At 43.6% G+C, this 19,220-nt stretch overlaps 1 protein-coding gene across 1 annotated transcript in view; it reads right to left on the reverse strand.

Annotated features, from left to right (window-relative positions):
- USH2A (usherin) overlaps positions 1-19,220 on the reverse strand; it is a 756,200-nt gene that overhangs the window by 485,358 nt on the left and 251,622 nt on the right. The window contains exon 21 of the mRNA XM_019516454.1: positions 7,578-7,708. Coding sequence (XP_019371999.1) covers positions 7,578-7,708 — 131 coding nt within the window. The remainder of the gene's footprint in view (positions 1-7,577; positions 7,709-19,220) is intronic.

The following is a 19,220-nucleotide window of genomic DNA, read 5'->3' on the forward strand; positions in this document are numbered from 1 at the left end:
GGTAGGTTTAGGTTAGACATCAGGAGGCACTATTTCACAGTCAGGGTGGCTAGGATCTGGAACCAACTTCCAAGGGAAGTGGTGCTTGCTCCTACCTTGGGGGTCTTCAAAAGGAGGCTAGAAAATCACGTAGCTGGTGCTATTTGATCCCAGCTTTCATTCCTGCCCATGGCAGGGGGTCGGACTTATGATCTGATCAGGTCTCTTCCAACCCTAACAACTATGAAACTAAGAAGATGGGATTATCTGCACAAAGAAGGAACAACTAGAAAGAAGGTCTACAATTACAAGGAAGGTGCAAACTTTTGTGATTCATAAAATAATCATCTGGCTGTTATCAGAGTGGATCCCAAGAAAAGAAGGGTGAGCTGTGTCTGCCAAAAGCAATGTGGACCTGACACTGAAAAGAAACATCATGAGAATGGGGGGAAAAAATTCCATTGATTTTTCTTGTCCTTAATGTCAGGATAAAAGACAATGCCAGATTCCCACTAGAATGGATAAAGGACAACTATATAAGTGGGGAGCCTCAGGTATTTTTGCCTGGGTCTCCTTTAGACCCTAGGAAAGGACAGCAAAGATATGACAAATAAACTAAGATTGACAGTTGGTTCATAGGTTATTGCCATGAAGAACACTGTAGATGCTTTTCCACTGGGAAAAGCAATTCTTCCTGGCAGATGGACTCTACCTAGGAGTCTGACAATGTACTGCTAGTTTTCTGAGATTGTGGCTGACACAACTGATGAAAACTTTCTATTAAAAAAATGCGGCCGGAAGAGGAGGGTGCAATGTGAAGAGAAATAAAACATCTGGTTATAATACACAGGAAGAGGAAAATAAGTGAATGAGGACTCAGCATGGGGGAAGATATGCCAACCTATAGGAGGATAGACAGCAAAGGAAAGAAATACTGGCATTGAAGAAAGCAGCTGTCAGTCATTTAGTCAGTCAGATGATACAGTTACTGAAAGAACTGTATCTAATTTGGGTAGGCAATTGGATGAGGTCAGTGAAAAAGAACTGAAATGCTTGCACATTAATGTAAGGAGCCTGATTAACAAAACAGAGGAACTAGAACTACTGGAGCAGGACATGAAACTGGATGTTACAGGAATAACAATGATGACTGGAATGCAGGTACTGAAAGGAAGACAAGGAATGACAGAAATAATGGACAAGACAGTGGAGTAGTATCATTAGTATTAGTATGCTAGCATTAGTATGCTAATGATGTGATTGACTAAAGAAATAAAAAGGGATAACACAGATAGAACTGAACCTGCTTAAGTAAAAAACTCACCACACTGAAGAAGGATAGTAGGGGTTCTACTTGGGTGACATTAGGGTTTTGCTACCGAAGACCCCATCATAGGATTTAGATATGGATAGGAAATCTCTTTAGTATTAATCAGTGAAATAACTACTACTGATTATCACGGAAAACTAATTTAGATGATATAGATTATTATTATTATTAAACAATTGTACAAATAATAGTATGGTCCACTTATTCCTGGATATGACAGGCAACAGATACTATTTAACCACATAGTCACTGAACTGTAAGACAAGGTGGTTTTTCTATATTTGTCTGCACTTTGGGAAAGCAATTGATACTTTGCCACATGGGAAAATAATAGTTAAAACAGTGTAAATAAGGATTAGTTTGAGTACTGAAGGGTGGATAAGGAACTGGTTGTATTGGAAGAAGAACTGATAAACTGAGAAGAGGTTACAGTGGAGCTTTTCAAGGACTGGTTTGCCAATCCTCTTCAATATTTTCATTAATGAACTTGGCACAAGTAGTAAGAATGCACTAATAAAATATGTTGATGACAAAGATGGGAATACACAGAAGGACTGGAATATCATACAGGCAGAAACGTATGTCCTTGAGGTTCGAAGTAATATAAATCAGATGAAATTCAATTGCCAAGTGGATAATCAACCACTTGAGAGCTACTAACAAAAATTTCTGCTATAAACCAGAAGTTCATCATTTGGAAATTATGGAAGATGAGAAAGAACTACTTATATCACATCAATAACAGAAGAAGTCTGAGTCACTGATGTAATATGGCTGTGAAAAAGGGCAAATGCAATCTTAGGATGCATCAGGTGAAGTATTTTAAGCAGAAATATGGGAGTTGTTTGAGCAACTAATGCTGTCGTACAAGACACTGCTGTGACCTCATCTGGAATAGTGCGCACAGTCTGGTCATTCATGTTCAAGAAAGGTGCAGGGAAGGATAACTAAAATCATTAGAAGAATGAAGGGCCCATTACATGAGATGAGACTAAAAGAGCATTGTCTATTTAGCCTAGAAAAATGAACTATTTAAAGGACACTCTTGCTGCATCTACACATGCATTTAATATGGCACCAGTTTATTCATGAGTAAATTACGTGTGAGTAAACAGTGTCAGGCAAGCATCTACATGTGCAGGGAAGCAGGAGATTCCCTGCCAATCTACTCCTACTTTCTGGGGCCTTGCAATGGGCCCCAGACACCACCAGAGGAAATTCCAGGCTCGGGCTGCTGCTGGCAACCCTCTTTAAAAGTCAGCCCCACTCACCTTCTTCCCCATGAAAAATTTATTCAGTGTCCTTTGTGTGCCTTCCCAGAATGGGGGGCCATGGGGTGGGGGTGCCCAGAAGGCAGAGCCTTGGGACAGGCAACCAGCACTCCAGCCTCTGGCCACTGCCCCATAAGTGCAAACAGCATGATGAGTGTGGTGGGTGGGGGCTTGATGGCAGCTGGTGCTCCCCTGGCACAGGTAGCTCTCCCTCCAGCAGCTGGTGTCCAGAGCCAGCAGGGCTGACATGTGGTCCTGTCCTCACAGCAGACAGTTCTGACTCTGTGGCCGCATGGATGCATGGTGAGCGGTGAGGGAGGGCTGGGCAGCACTAGACCCAGGCCCAGGGCCAGGCCAGGGGCTTCTGCCTGCTGGAAGCAGCACAGAACCTCCTCCCAGGCCCAGGCAGGGGCCTGCTGCTGGGTGGCAGGTGGCTACCAGGCGGCAGGCATGGCTAGGGTTGGGGGTTCAGCAGCAAGCAGCACAAAGGCAGCAGGCCAGGTGACTGGGCAGCATACCAGGCGGTGCCAGACAGCAGCACCAGGGTACAAATAGGTTAAGGCAGCTGCCCTGCAGCCTCCCCAAGGGTACACAGGAGCCTGAATTGACCTCAGACTCTCTGCTGGTGTGCCCCAAGGCTCTGAATGCCTGCAAGCTTTTAAAGCCTGAGACAGAGGCTGCAATAGAGGAAGCCCAGCCCTGGGGAAGGAGATGCTCCCAGTCCAGAGCCCTTGGGCTAGCCTCAGGCTGGCCCTCTAGTGGCAGGGCTGACCTAGGAGCAAACTTGCTACTGGGTTGCATCTTCACATGCATAACTGTGCAGTAACTAATCACACATAAATTTGCTACTTGCATTTGCATTTTTAATGCACATGTGTAGGTGCATGTGCTTACTGCATAGTAAACTACACTACTGTGCAGTTAAGCATCTTGTATAAACACACACTCCAACCACAAGAACAAATGAGTGTATACTGGTCATGAATTAATTTCAGTTGGAAGTTGGAAAAAAAGTTTTTAACCATCAAAGGAGTACAATTCCGAAACAGCTTTCCAACAGAAGTTAAGAGTTAAATTTATCAAGATGTAACTTATTATAAAATAGAGATTATAAGATGCTTTTGCCTATAACAGCAGAAAACTGGATGATGATCCAGAGGGACCATTCCATTCATATGTTCCCATTGTTAAAACAGTCATCTTGGGTAGGGGCAGATTGCAGTCCCTACTCTGATAAACACTTAAGTGAAACAAAGAAAAATTGAGAGAATACCTGATAGCCTAATATTTATGCATTATTTTGGGGAGCAGAAGATGTGCGATCAAGTTGTAGATGGGAATCAGAAAATATGGGATCATGTGCTCCAAGGCTATTGGATAAAAGGGCAATATCACCACAAGAGAAAGTCAGCTAAATCAGCCTTATATTCCAGAAAAGTATTTATCACTGTGAATTCTATGTACCTATCTGTCCTCGAGTCCCTGAGAAAAGCAAGACTTAAGCTATAAGCCTTTCCTTGTCATTTCCTAATGACTAGCCAGCCAGCCAGCTCCCCATAGATTCTTATTCAGTAAGGCCATTGACAGATATTCACTTAAAGGCATGATGGGATCTGATCCACATTTCCAACAGTCATACCTCCTGCCATGCCACACCTCCCCCTGCACTAGCAAGTAGCAAATCAGGTACCTGGTATGCTCCAGAGTGTTCCCAAGGCTGGGAGCACCAATCATCTGATCAGTTCAAATCACATATTCAATTTAAGGCATGTTGGGACCCAGGCACAAAGTTATTACTCCTATTTTGTGAAATAAATTTGTGGCTCATTCCCTGTTTCATTGCACCATTGACTGCATGAACGTGTGTCTGGATTACCACCTAAGATGTGAATAACTGGTTAATCACCTTGTCCCGGGGAGCCAAAGCGGGACTTACCGGCAGAGCAGGACGATAAGCACACGGCACTGCCGGAAACACCCGCACGGTGCGTCAGCTGCTTTTTTATGCACCCTGATGGTGACGTCATTGGGAGCGGCTGGCCGGCAAGATAAAAGCAGCAGCTGTGGCAGCAGAAGGGAGGAAGGGTCCCACGGGAGAGCAGGTACCGGCTCCATCAGCGGGAGGGGCGGAGAGCCCCAGGGAGGGGCAACTACCATCTCCACCAGGGAGAAAAGTGACGGCGATGGCCAGCAGAGGGGCGCCGAAAAAACAGAGGCAGACAGCGTGGCTGGAGGCTGCTCCTGACAGAAGAGGAGCAGGAAGCACGGCCAAGGAGGGCCCAGCAGGAGACGAGCCCGAAAACAGCATGACCCACAGGTGGAGTGCCGGGGCAGCGGTGCAGGGGACTCTGCCCCACAAAGGGGGAGAAGACCCAGGAGAGCCCTGAGAGGGTGTAGTCGGGGCGGGGATCGCCACCGAGCCACTGTGCCAGGAAACTTGTAGGGGCACTAGGGAGATTAGGGGCCAGGGACAGCCCAGGAGGACCGAGGGAGGTCCAGATAGGGTCCTCAGCCTGTAGAGGGGCCGAGGAGCTGGTCTTTAAGTTTGTTTGTGGATTGTTTTTCCGGATGGCGGATACCTTAGCTGGGATAGCTGAGGGGGCATTTTCATAGAGATAGGGTCGAGGGTGCTTTAGGGAGTCCAAAACCTGTGCCGTGACCTTGTACAGGGTCAAACAGGGAGAAGGAAAGAGGGAACGTGGGTCAAGCTGGTTGGCGAGCACCCCGATGGGGACAGGCCAGGTGGAGCGGGAATATCACCCCACCACCGAGAAATTGGACCCACAGAAGAACTCACTAGAGGGGGCATGAGGCCGGGGTGCAGGGGTGGCAGAGCCCCATGATGTGACCGCCGAGGGATCCTGGGCCGCGGAGCATACCACGAACCAACTTTGACACTGAACGTAAGATCAAGTCGTGGCGGGCGAGAACAAAGGTGGGGACTGGGCCGAAACAGATCTGCTTCGATCCCAAAGTGATCCTGAGAGAGGAGCACCATCCCTCTATAGAAGGCAAACCACCCGAGGGTGAGAACTTGAGACCTGGCAGTCACACACCTCTTAAGTATAATGTTTGCCAGGGGCCTAAGAATCCTAGCCCAAGTTTGGGCTGTAGATTTTATTAGACGGCAAGACAAGGCACCTAGAAGTTAGGCATTTCAACTCTGAATGTTGTAGCAACAGGTCACAAGATCTGAATTTATACAGTAGTAAACACAATAAAAACCCACAACACTTTACCAAGAGAGGTAGCTCATTAGTTCAACTTAGCTCTGCAGCTTCTGTATAAACCACATGCTTCAACATGGCTTTTTGAGTGCCTTTATCTAAAGCTGATTCAATCAGCTAATAGATGAAAGCTCCAGAAAAGACCTTCTGCAGCACCCAATCTATACAGACGTTAGGCAAGCCTGATCAAACTAATATGATCCCTCTTCTGGGAGGGCACTGGGCTCAGAGCAGGGATGGATGAACTTTAAAGCACTGTGGGGTTTTTTTGGGGTGGTTGGGGTGGGGGATCACATCTGTAAGCAGCCAGTATGGGTCAAATCCTAACTGAAACCTTTGGGTACTACTGTAAGCAAAATCTATGAAAGTCACAGTAAGATTAGCCTGAAAGACTCCTGAATCCAAGGTAATATTTCCATTGGCTTTAGTGATTTTTGGATCTGACCCAGGGATGAAATCCTGACAAAACTTCTATTTACTTCAAAAAGATAGCTTTTTGTTCCCAGTTCTTTTAAAAAGTGAATTAATGCAGTCACTTAGCTCATGTATTACATCTTTTTTCAATTAACAGTGATTTGTTTGCATGAAACCATTGTCACAGGTATCATACAAAACTACAGCTACTTTAAGAATAAAAATGTATTAAAAGATGCACACAAATGTAAACATTTTCTGGACTCCTGGAACCAATTTCAATTTTATTTCTAACAAAATACTGGGAGAATATTTCTCCACTTTGGCATTAGCAGTTAATCTCGTGTGTATGTGTGTGTGTGTGTGTGTGAGTTCATCTACAGCAGTAGTTCTTAAACTTTTTAGACTCAAGGCACCACTGCTTTGATTTGAGGTATCCCTGTAAAATCCTAGCTTTTAGTTTTCACTCATTTTCTGAGACGGAAAAATAGAGCAGTTTTTCTATTGTAAAAAACTCAGAAAGATCACAACAGGTCAAAATGTTTTTGAAATGATGGATTCCAATTTCAAATCGCTTGGTTTATCTTATGAATCATGTTTATACACCTAAGAGTGCTAACACTGCATGGCACCCACATCACCCTTGAAAGGATCTCAAGGCACCACAGGCTGCCATTGCACCCTGGGTGAGAATCATTAGCCTACAGTTTGTCTTATCATGCAACACTAATTCACTCCAAATTCCCATAATAATATTTGAGAGTTCTGTATATAAAGGAATGGAAGAACTGCCCAGTAAAAGTTCGATCTTTCCCCAGCTTAGCAGTCTGACCCTATTTATCATTCTTAATTTTTGCCTTAGTCATAATATCAGCTTTAATTTTGTAACATTAAGTTAGTGGCTATTTTCGCTACTTCAGTGAGGAAATACTCATTGACTCCACTGAGGAAAGGATTAAGACTTGAAAATAAATAATGAAAATTAGTTTAGTAGAAGAGTATATGATCTTTATTAATGGAAAAGGTAGACTTCTTCACACTTTTTTAAGTCTATAAACCAAGTAGTATAAGCAAGAATAAAACTGAAAAAAACATACAGCATTTCTATCTCAAAGATGTTTACACTTGCAAACACATAACTGACAGTGTTAGAAAAGGTTTCACAGTTTCAATATTTCTTTCCTAAAGCTCTCCAATTAGGCTTTTGAAGAACCCATTAATCTGAATCAATACCAAAAAAAATGGGGAGGGATGAAAGACCAATGAGCTTATACCATTAAATGTACAAAATACCTTGAGTTCCATACCAAGTATCTGTATCTGCTATTTCATATTTGATCTTGGTATTTACTATACCTGTGGATCAAAAAGAAAATAAGGACGTCCATCCCGCAACTGAAGCACAATGAATTCCTCTTGATTCCCAGGTGATGCAGAGAAAAAAATCAGGCCATCAGCTTCCTTGGTTCTAAAGCTCACTTTAATACCTAATTGGAGAAATAGGCATATATGTAATACTGATTATAGATTCTTGAAGATAATGCAGTCTAATTGGAAACTGAAAGGTATCTCAACAAGAAAACACAGCAGATCAAAGTCCTAGTATGGAATATGGATAACTGAAAGCACATTTCAGTCATTAGGGGTTAGATCCCACTACTTTTTTCCAGTTTGTGTAGAAGCTTATTTCATGAAAATCTCCTCTGAAAATCAATGGCACAAGCTGTACAGTAAAGGATTACTCACGCAGAACACACTTGTAAAGTCTGACTTTATATAGTTAAGGGATGTCTTCCTTAAGGAAATGTAATTGAAAAATGTGACAGTCTGTTGTAAGTGAACAAGAACAGTATAGAACCCAAATTAGAGGAGGTCTAATGCTACCTGTACAACTGACTCAGTGGGCACATCTACACATGATATTAATTTGACGTAGGCTTACTATGCAGTAAAAATACTGCACAGTAAGCCTACTGAGGAGCATGTCTACATGTGCTTCTTCTTGGGAGCAGATTTTCTCCCAATGGGAGCAGCCTGGCACAGGGACCAGGCTAGCCTGGGGACTGGCAAGTGACATGGGGTGGTCCCAGTGGGCACAGGACAAAGAGAACTCTGCTGGCTGCAGTGGCAGCTGTCTCCTGGCCCTATGCACATTGGGATAGGACCTGATGTACATGGGGCTAGGAGAGACCTGCCATTGCAGCAAGCAGAATGCTCCTGTCCCTCTGCTCATCCAGATGTAAGCCCCCTGCTGGACAAGACTTCGCTGCCTGGCAGAGGGTTGCTGGGAGCTGTCTGGGATGTGGGACAGCTGGGGGTGAGCCTCCTGCTGGTGAGATGGGGCCACAGGACTCCCCAGCAGCTGCCCTTCTTGGCATAGAGCCAGCTGCTCTGGGAGTAAGTGGGGACTGAGAATCCAGCCCTTGTCTATCCCCTGGAGCAGCTCCACACCACACTGAGCTGTCTGCTCCATGTAGCAGGCAGGGGCTGGGAATCCAGCCCTCACCTGTCCCCCAGAGCAGCCAGCTCCATGGGTGCCAGGACTCCTGTGAGCAGCCTCCTGGGAGCCAGGACAGGGGCAGAGAGCTCCTCAGTCCTGGAGCTAATCTGCTCCCAGCTCCTGGGGCAAGCCAAGGAGCTAAGCAGAATCAGGACCAGAGAAAGAGCTCTCTATCTCCTATGGCCCCCTGCTGACTATGGTGGGCAGGAGCAAATTTGCTCCTGGCCAGAGTCTACATGTGTGTTAGTCACTATTTGTATTTACAGGTAGTTGCTAACTGCATGATAGACTAATTTACTGTACAGTAAATGTAAGTAAGTGTAGACAGTGATCCTTTAATGTGCAGTAGACTAAGATACTGTGCAGGAAAGCATCTCATGTAGACTCACCCAGTGTGTGGCTTTCAACTTTAGCCTTAATGTTATTCCCATTTTCAGATAAGAATGATATTTACCAACTAAACACAGAGAGTTGTGCATACTGATAGATTCATGGTTCCTAAAAGATGTATAATTCTATTTAGGGTTTTAAAAAGAGTATGGAAGAAGAACTTGCATTTCCTAAAGTTTTAACAAATATTGAAAATACTTTTAGAGATAATTTAAAGAACCAATAACTTTATTTTAAACATAAGAACATCTTAGATTGCTCTCTACTCATCCTTCTTCTCAGTTTCTGCAAATATAATATCATAAACATATTGCATAAAAATAAAATGTATTTTATTTTATGAACTTTTAATTCCAAATGAAGTATCAAGGCAATGAGCTACTTCAGTGGCTTGATACATATTGGAATACATATATGGAAAGGCAGCTGGCACCTGAGAAGCCACCAGAGTTTATCCATTAACATTTAATGGTTATTACAATATTGTGATACCATTCTTCTCAACTTGTGAGATATCATATGGAACCAAGACCAAATTTACAGGCACAAGAAAAACTATGAAGTGCAAGAAGCTTAAGAGATGCAATATTTATTTCTTCAGCACTAAGAATGTTTCTTAGAAATTTCAGTTGTGTTTGTATAAATGTACAATAAGTAATCCATACTACGTAAGAGAGTGTCCTTGGGCCTCAAATGAGCCATACCAAAGGCAACTCACCCAAGTAAGTCCTATTCTCACAGAAAACAACTCAAACATGACCTAGCCCTCATTCCTCACCAGAAGCCTCACAGAGCCCTGGTTAGAGCCCTGGTTTTGTGACAGAGAAGGAGTTCTAATTCTTCCTAATCAGAGAAGGATCTCCTACAGGGCCACATGAAGCCAGCAAGAAGATGAAAGGGTAGTGGACAGTGTTATGACTAGACCTATGTGGTCAGAGTAATTTCTCCCTCCCAAGCCTTATGCTTCTTCATGTTACTTACCAACTAAACACAGATGTACATGTTTGTATGACTTTAGTGCCACCACCACCACCATACAGGGCCCAACTACTCTGAATTTTCAGCTAGGATTACTGGGAGTAGCAACAACTGAATCTGTGTAAGCACGCTTTGGGAAGGTCCACCTAAAATTGGTACCAAGGATTTTGTTTACCTTTCCCAAAACACCAAGAGTGCTCACTGAGAAATTAGACTGATTGCCAATACCTTGGGGCACCATTTAGGGTACAGAAAACTGAGACAGTGAGACTAGATCCTGATGTAAACTCTAGCATAGGATTGAAGCTGAATCTGGTCATACTGGAATATTACTTGTGGACCTTGCACAGCATAGAGAGGATTGATCAGATATTTAAGTAAGCTATATGAATCTCCTAGGAGACCAGAAGACCTTGATTTTTTTAGCATTAGCATAAATATCAACATTCCTGGCCCTTTCATAATGCCTGGTAGGACTGGAGTACAACCTATATCTTTCTTACATTAATAAAGTTGTGGATTGCCCATCTTCTCTGTGTGCTTCTTCTTTATTAAGCTAAGTGGTTTATTTACAATCTTTGATTTAATTTGCAAATTGTTATTTCTCTCTCGCCCTTTTTTCGGCTTTCTTTCTACCATTATTATTACAATGCCAACATCTGATCAGCACTGTGAAAAGCCAGTGCATATGCAGGCAAAAAATTTCCCAGCAAAGCATGGCTTTCCTTCTTTAGTTTTTTTATGGAAAAAAATATCTGGGACCAGAACAATCTTCCATTGCTCACTTTATTTCTGTACCTAGCCAATGTGTCTATTATTTAACATGCAGTTCTCCACTTACAGATGCTGGGGGGAAAGTGCGAATAGTACATAGTGCAAACTGGAAGAAAGTGGTGAAAGGGTAGGGTGAAGGAAAGTTATATCAACCTTGTATAATATGTTGTATACAATCATTCATTTTCCAAATCAAGCATCAATTTCCAGCAGCATTTTAGTGATTTTCCATTGCTACTTAATTCAAATACATTGATATATTCTTGTGATCCCCTGTACTTAATAAAGGACAGAGTAATTTATTGGGTTTTACCCAACTGTATCAAACAAGTCAACCTCTTCACATTCATTTTCCCCTTCTTATGCCAGCCAGAAAATAAGTACGGTAGTAATGGAAGCTTTTCCTTGTAGACAGAATGTATTACAAAAAATTAAAGAATCATAACTCCAATGCATATTCATATTAGATAATGCTAGTTAATTACCTCTACCCATAAGTAATTTCCTTTTGCCCACATATTTTAATCACATTACAAGTTCTTCTACAATATAACAATGCACTGACAGATGAAGATATTCATCCTTGATAATGAAAATTATTATATTAAAATAATTATTACAAATTATACAAAATTAACACCCCAAAATAGTTACATATTCAAAAGCTATCTTACCTGAATTAAGTTACAGGCCTAACTCCCGATTTCCCCAATGCCCACACCCCTCCAAATTGAACTTTTGTTTCATATTTACAAAATAAAACTTCAAAGAAAAAGGATCCCTGTGCTGAATCAAGGGGATAGTTTGAGGAACAGACAAGCCCTAAACATCCCTCTCTAGCCCAAATACAGCTGCCTGCTTGTTCCCAGTGTAACGTGTACAGCTGATGTTGCTGAAGCTCCAGCCATGGCACAGGTTCCATTTTAAAAGGTTCATGATCAGTTATGTTGACAAGTTGCAATAATTTTTTTAAGGAGTGGAAGTGAGAAGATACCAACGTTTTTTGAGAAACAAAAAAAGAAGCAAAGACCTGTCACAAAGAATGTGTTAGAGTTTGTTTGGGGAAAAGTTCAGCAACCAGCTTTGACACTTGTTGTTGTTATATACTAATAATTTTCTCTTTGTTATAAACTATTAGTCACTAAAATCTGCCATGCCTGGCTCCCTTCTCCTCGTGTGTTAGATTTTAATTTTATCTGACAGATTTTAGTTCCTGGTCCTAGGTTGGAAAACTGGACATTAAGTCATAGTCATTTTCAGAGCAGAGTAAAAACTGTCCCACAGGAGAAGAAAACAAGGAAGAGACATAAACCCTTCTCCTTCGCTACCAGCCCATTAAGCTGTCTGCACATCCCATCTACCCATTAGAGAGTACAAAGAACTTTGCCTTTCTAAAATATGGTTCCTTATGAGTTCCCATGAGACTGTAATAATTTGAATAATCTATTTCTAAATAAATATTTGTATAGTCTCAAAAGTAGCTGTTTTGTTGGTTTGTTTTTTTCAGACATCCTGAGGAAAATACAAGAAAATACTGCATGTGAGATAAATCCCACCTTAGGGTACAGACATACAAACCTAAACTTAAATAATCCACAACCATGTCTGCACAGTGAATCTGTTGTTAACAGCAGCACCCTTGAGCATACTGCATTGCTATGGGTCTACTGCCTCCTAAACCAAAGGAGCAGGGGAAGGGCACATTATGCCTAAAAGCTTGTCTAACATCTCTTCCAAATATACAGTTGGCCGAGTAAAAGATCTCCCCAACAACACCCTTGCTTCTTCTAAACCAGCAGTTCCCAATCTTGGGGTCACAACAATAAAAAATGGGGTCGCAAAGACACTTGACAGTGTTGACTGATTTTACAGGGACCCAGGTTTTCCAGTCACTGTGGAAAAATGAGGATTTTCTCCTTTTCACCTCACCATGGTTACATAGCCAGTGTGGGGGTCCCCGTGCCAGTGGCACCGAGCCTCCTCAACCTTCTGTGATGGGTCCCACCCAGGGGGAGGGCAGCAGGGTGGGGATCCACAAGCCTGTAGGGGGCAGCCTACATCCTACTTGCCCCATGGGCTCTGCTCCAGCCATGCCATCCATGGGGAGAGGGGAGTCAGGCTCCCCACTCTGCTTCAGTTGCAGCGCAGCAGCTAGGGCTTGGACACTGCTGGAGGGGGAAGAGGACTGTAAGACTCAGCCTTGGTCCCACAGACCGGGCAACTGGGGGCCCCCTCCAGCAGGTAGGGGGCAGGGGGCTTTGGGTCACGAGTGAGGGACATCAGCAGGGCTGGGGCAGTGGGGTGGGGCTGTGGCTGGGGAATGAAAGGCATTGGCATGGCCAGGAGGCTGAGAGTGGGGAGTGCGGGGCACTGGCAGGGCCAGGAGGCTGTGAGTGGGGAGTGAAGGGCACTGGCAGGGCCAGGAGACTGTAGGTGGGGAATGAGGGGCACCTGGGAGAGTGAGTGGGGGGACTCTGGGTTGGGAATGAGGAGCCATGCTGAGGAAATAGCGTCATGCTAAGGAAATGCGGTCATAAATGGGGCCATGCTTGGTATGGAAGGTTTGGAACCACTGAGTTAATGTGCAGCCCCCAGGCTATAATCTGGTCCCCACTCCCCACATTACTCCAGCTGCAACAGCAGCCAAAATCTCCAGGCTCCCCCTACCCTTCTTTGGCTTCTGCTTCCTGCCTTCACCCCAGGGGGTGGGGCACTGCAGCAACTCCAGCGTTACATGGACAGGGAGTGGAAATCACTCCAGTTCACTGCAATGGTGGGGGTGGAAATCATAATGGTGCACATTGCAGAGGGGAAGGGAGGGGAATTGTATGGTGTGGGGGACCAAGCTTCTGTGAGCCATGCAATGTTCTCAGCCAAACAGCCCTGCATTAAAATATGCAAGTTGCAACAATATGTTTGTTGGGAAAGTTCCATGATGGCTTGTGGAGGCAAAACCAGACAGGAAAAAAAATACCCAGCTTCGAATACTTTGGACATTCATATAGGATCTGTGAAAGCCAAGTTCCAGCCTCTTTCCCTTCTGATTCAGACTAGCAACTTGAGCATGGATCTCCCATATTCTATCTGGCCCAATGGAAAATTTTACAAAGCTAAACTGTTTCAATAGAAAAACAAAAAAGTACCCCTGATAGCTAGCAGTCTAGTAGTCAGGGCATACACCTGGGACAGGTGGGAAGCTCAAATTCAAGGCTCTTATCTCCATCAAGCAGAACAAACACTTGTACCTCCACAACACAGATGAGAGCCAGAACCTCTAGGTTAATTTCTCCTACAGAGGAGGTGGATTTCTTCACTTGAAAATGCTGCTTTCATTCCATCAAAGAACAAAGATTTGGTTTTTCTTTTCATTTTCTTGCTTTTTAAGAGAAAATTTTCACAGAAACTTCTTAAAGAAGATAGATCCTACCCCACTGTCACCACTGTCACAGCTCATGCATTTCTAAAATGTCCTGTTAACTACCTCATGTATACTATACCTATTCAATTACAACCAGCTTACCCAGTAGCAATATTATAATTACTATAACATTTCATGTATCACTCAAATAAACTGCAGTTCAGATTTACAGCAGAAAGCTATTGCTTCTTGGACTTGGACATGACCAACCATAGGCTATGATCTGATCTGAATGTAATTTAAGACAATAGGATTTTGAATTGCAACCAAAGGATTTACTCTAGCCCTGTTGTAGCCCTGTTTATCTGACTGGCAAGTAACAGTACCGAGTCTGGTTACAAATTCTGAGGTTATATTCAGCAGGAAGGGAACCAAATAACCATCACCTGCATAGCGCTTGCAAACTATGAGGAAAGATGACACAATATTTATAGAAGAAAAATATACATCAAATAAATTAAGTAACCATACAAGAATACTTAAAGTAGTACAAGAATACTTGAGTAGTAGCTGTTTTATTTGTAAACATCCTCACTTGAATTTGGATGCAGCATGTAAAAGGAGCTTAGGCACCAAAAAATACAGTGGATATACATTGGTATCCTGGCCCCTTTCCATGCCTTGCTACTCAGGACTCAGAATCACAGGGTGCATCTACACAAGCTCCTTTACTGTGAAGTAGCATAGTTTACTGCACCATAAGCCTGTGCATCTACACATGCACATGCTTACTGTGCAGTAAACCTCACTAATCATGAGTAAATTTGCTACCTGCAAATGCAAGTAGCAAATTTACTTGTGATGATGACTAACTGCGCAGTAGTGCTTGTATAGATGCCTGAACAGGAACAAATATACTCGCAGTCAGCCAGCCACCAGAAGGCAGGAGAATGTTCCCTGCCCTCAGACGCTGCCTGCTGCTAGGGCAGGCTCTGTCACTGAAGCCCAGGTGGGGACTGCGTCCCCCTGCCCCAGCAGCAGGAAGCTCCAAGCCCCCACTCTGAGATTGGAATTGGGGAATGGGGGCCAAGAGATTCTTATCTCCCAGCAAGTGCAGAGCTGGTGCTGGGAGCTCCCTGCTGGTGGGGGTTGGGGAGCCTTTTCCCCACCCAGCTCTGTGAGCAATGTCCCAGCCCTAGCCAGGAGACTTGGCCCAGTGCTCCCCGCAACCCCTGGGTTAGCATCCAGGGGGAGTCTGGAGCTCCCCTTGGTGACAGCCAGGGCCCATTGCAGAGCCCCAGGAAGTGAAAGCAGTTTGCTTCCATTAGCAGCAAATCTGCTTCTGCCTCCCTACGGGTATAGAGGCCTTCCCAGGAGCATTTATTTGTGAGTAGTTTACTCACAAGTAAACTGCTCCAGGGGTGTGGTGTGGCATGGTGGTGCACTCCCTGCAAAAAGGCACCACTGACACTGTTGGTGGCACCTGCAGGCGGTCACTGCTTGCCGGTGGCATTTGCAGGCAGTCCATGATTGCCCCCAGCCACCGCTAACACTGCCGGTGGTGCCTGCAGCTGGTCACCAACCCTTGGTTGGTGCTTCCCATCCCCCCCAGCACTGACAGTGCCGGCGGCATCTGTGGTAGAGCTCCCTGCTCACCACTGCCACACTCCTGCCACAGCCATTCTCCCCCAGCTGCTAGAGGCATAGGCCATTCATGAACTGCTCCCAGATCTAATTCCCATGTAGACACACACACACACGATACACTGAACTGAGTTTCACCTTCTAGAGCTGGACTATGGCTTAATCTTGCCATGCTTTTATATAGCTGTAACCCACAGATGAATTTGTTCAAGGCTTCTCTTGAATTCCTTTAATTATTGTGGAATTAAACAGAATTATAGCAGAAGTTGGTGGTTCTACTGAAAGAGGTGGTCTCCAGGGACGGAGGGACTGGGGAGCTAACCATAACGCAAGTAAGGATTGAGGAGTAGAATAATTACAGTCCCAAGGCTGGGGAGCCTGGCTCAGCTTTCGGTAGATTGGGCTAACCTATGCCCAATCTAACTTAATGCACCTCCTCAGGTGCACTGAGATCAGGCTGACCATTTTTTGCCTTATCTAAACTCCCTAAATGCATGTACAGTTCAGCACTTAGATCGACCTAACCCTGATTAAGCTGAACTAAGTGTAACCCCTCACATGTCCTACAATAGGTACACTATTAATATTATCAGAATCAGGCCTTCCATTTAATGATAAGAATGCACACAAAGGCTTTCTCTGAACAACACCTCCATGATGAAACCTTAGCTTATGCTCCTGTACTAATATCTAGGGGCCAGATCACTGGCTGGTGTAATTCACCATAGTTTATCTGGGCTTCCAAACGAGAAGCAGGAGCAGCCAATTGATCTCAGACACAGCTATGTGCACCATATAGATGTTGGGGGAGAAGCAGAACAGCCACAGGGCAGTGGCCTGTATACAGTTGTGTGCTATAATTATGATTTCCTTCTTAAACATAAAGGGTCCCTGTAGACGTGTGGGGACACTGCTCCAATGCACTGTGATTACAACACTTCAGAGTAGGTAGGATTAATCAAGTCTCCTGGAGTGTGCTAATTAGCATGCTCCAGCAGCTTCTGCATCTTGTGTATTCAGCACCCCTACACTTCAAAATGGTGGCGGGGGTGCTTTAACTAAAGCTGGTTTCACAAACTTGTTTTAGTTAAAGCACCCCCACTGCCATTTTGAAATGCAGGAAGCTGAATACCCAGTTCAGGGGAGGAAAAGAGCAAGCGGGAATGAAAACCATGCTGACTTATTGCAAGCTGAGGGGCAAACCAAACGCAGCTGTGCATGGCTGCCATAAATTACAGCAGCCCCCAGAACAGCTCAGCTTGTTTCAGATTCACACAAAACAACATTTTGCTTGTTTTTCCTTATGAAAGGAAAAGTCAAAAGTAGTTTGAACAAAATATTTTACCTGGATGAAAATGAAAGCGCTTCAGTTCCTTTTTGCTTTAATGCTTTTCTCAACGTACTTCAATTTAGAAACAACACACGCTGTTTCAAAATTAAAAATCAAATCAAAACATTCTTTCTTAATAGTTTCCAGGCTTTTTTCCAAAGTTAAATAATTACTGGAGTTGAACAAAAATCAAACCAAAACAAAGGCTGCTTAAACCAAAAAAAAAAAAATCACATTTATAGCCACCTTTGAATCTTATACTTGGCAGCTAACACTTCCATGATGTATCTCCTTAGGGTCACAGCTACATAATCTAACCCAAAAAAGTTGTCAGGTACAACTTTTCAGCATCATTACATACTCAGAGGCAAATATACTTCAAATGTGTGAAAGCCTTTTAGTGATCAAAAGACCTTTTCACGAGTGCCAAGAACAGTATTGTATTTGTATTTCTAACTTCTATGCAGTCAGCGAGAACACCATCAGCCAAACTGCACTTCATAATTGGGACCCATCCTAACCCACAGGGATAAGATAAAAGAAGAATAATGATAAAGTCTGGCAACTTACTTAAAATTTCTAATGCTAGATGGAAATAAAAGAATTTAAGGAAAGGACAGCTTACACTACAGAAACATATGGTGATCCTAAAGTTCAGACAACTACGAAACCAGAGCAAAGAACTTATGAACCACATCAAATTTCAGCATAATTTCTCTTTGCACTTAACCAAAACTCTGTTTAATTTGCTGCCCAGTTTACTATGTATACATGCCCATTTCACTGCATTAGAAGTAAACTCATAATAATTGTGAATGTGCAGCAAACCCATTGAATCCATAACAGCTGAAGCATTTTGCAGTCTTCAGCTCAATAGGATTTAAACATGTACATAAGTACTTTACAGAATCCAAGCCACATTCTGCAAGCCACATTTTGATTTAAGCAAATTAAACTTTTTACACTGGAGTTATAAACCTAATGAGCATGTCTCCACAAACGTATACATGCAGTTTATGGCACCAGAAACCACATGCAGCACACATGCACGTTTCTCTTAACTGCCAATTTGCAGCACAGTGGGGTTTTATGATACCAGGAGATCCCAGTGTCAAAAAATGCCACTAAAAAGAAAATTGGTGTGGCACACGCATCAGCAGTGTGCACCTCCAGAAAGGGAGCTTGGCTTGCCAGAGCCATGCTCTGGCTGCCAGCCAGGCTCTGAAAACCTGGATCACCACCACTGCTGCCCCAGGAAGCCCCTGAATCCTAAGTAATGCTGCTGGGGCCAGCCCAGGTGCTGGCCCCAGCCTCCCCTACCCCAACTGGGACAATTTGCCATGTGTCAGAGCGCATGTCCAGGGATGTGTCCAGGGACAAATAGCAGCAGCACAAATATGTGCCACTACTATCTGTCCCACAGGGAACACATGTCCCTAAACACGAGTGCTCATGGGGACACACCCAATGAGGCCACCATTTCTAAACTTAAAATCAGGCCTTCCATACATCCATAAAAGCTTTCCAAAATGTTTAATCAAATCCAAGTAGTCAAGTTCTACTTTCAGTTAGGTCACAGTTGTTCAGCCTGACTGATTTCGATGGTGTTACATTGAATACACAAGCATTTTCTTATTTTTATTTTATTATGATTTGCTCTAGCTTTTCATGTTAGGCTTAAATAAGTTTTGTATAGTTATGTATGATAAGAAGCACCATAAAAAGACATACAGAGAGAGAACCAGGTTTAGAGCAGTCTCTCATACAGAACTTCCTGCCATCTGTTTCTCTCACAGCTGGGCGTTCCTAATTACATGTCTGACTATGCACATGCTTGTGACAGGGTGAATTCCAGTTCCATTTGCATACAGGAAAGCACTGCATTTTTTCTTAAAACTTCATTTATTTTTAAGAATATTTACAAAAGGAGGACTGGAAGAGGGCCAACGTGGTTCCCATCTTCAAAAAAGGGAGGAAGGAGGACCCGGGAAACTATAGGCCACTTAGTCTTACCTCGATCCTAGG

Source organism: Gavialis gangeticus, unplaced genomic scaffold (assembly GCF_001723915.1).
Source record: "Gavialis gangeticus isolate Ggan-Ray unplaced genomic scaffold, GavGan_comp1, whole genome shotgun sequence".
NCBI lineage: Eukaryota > Metazoa > Chordata > Crocodylia > Gavialidae > Gavialis > Gavialis gangeticus.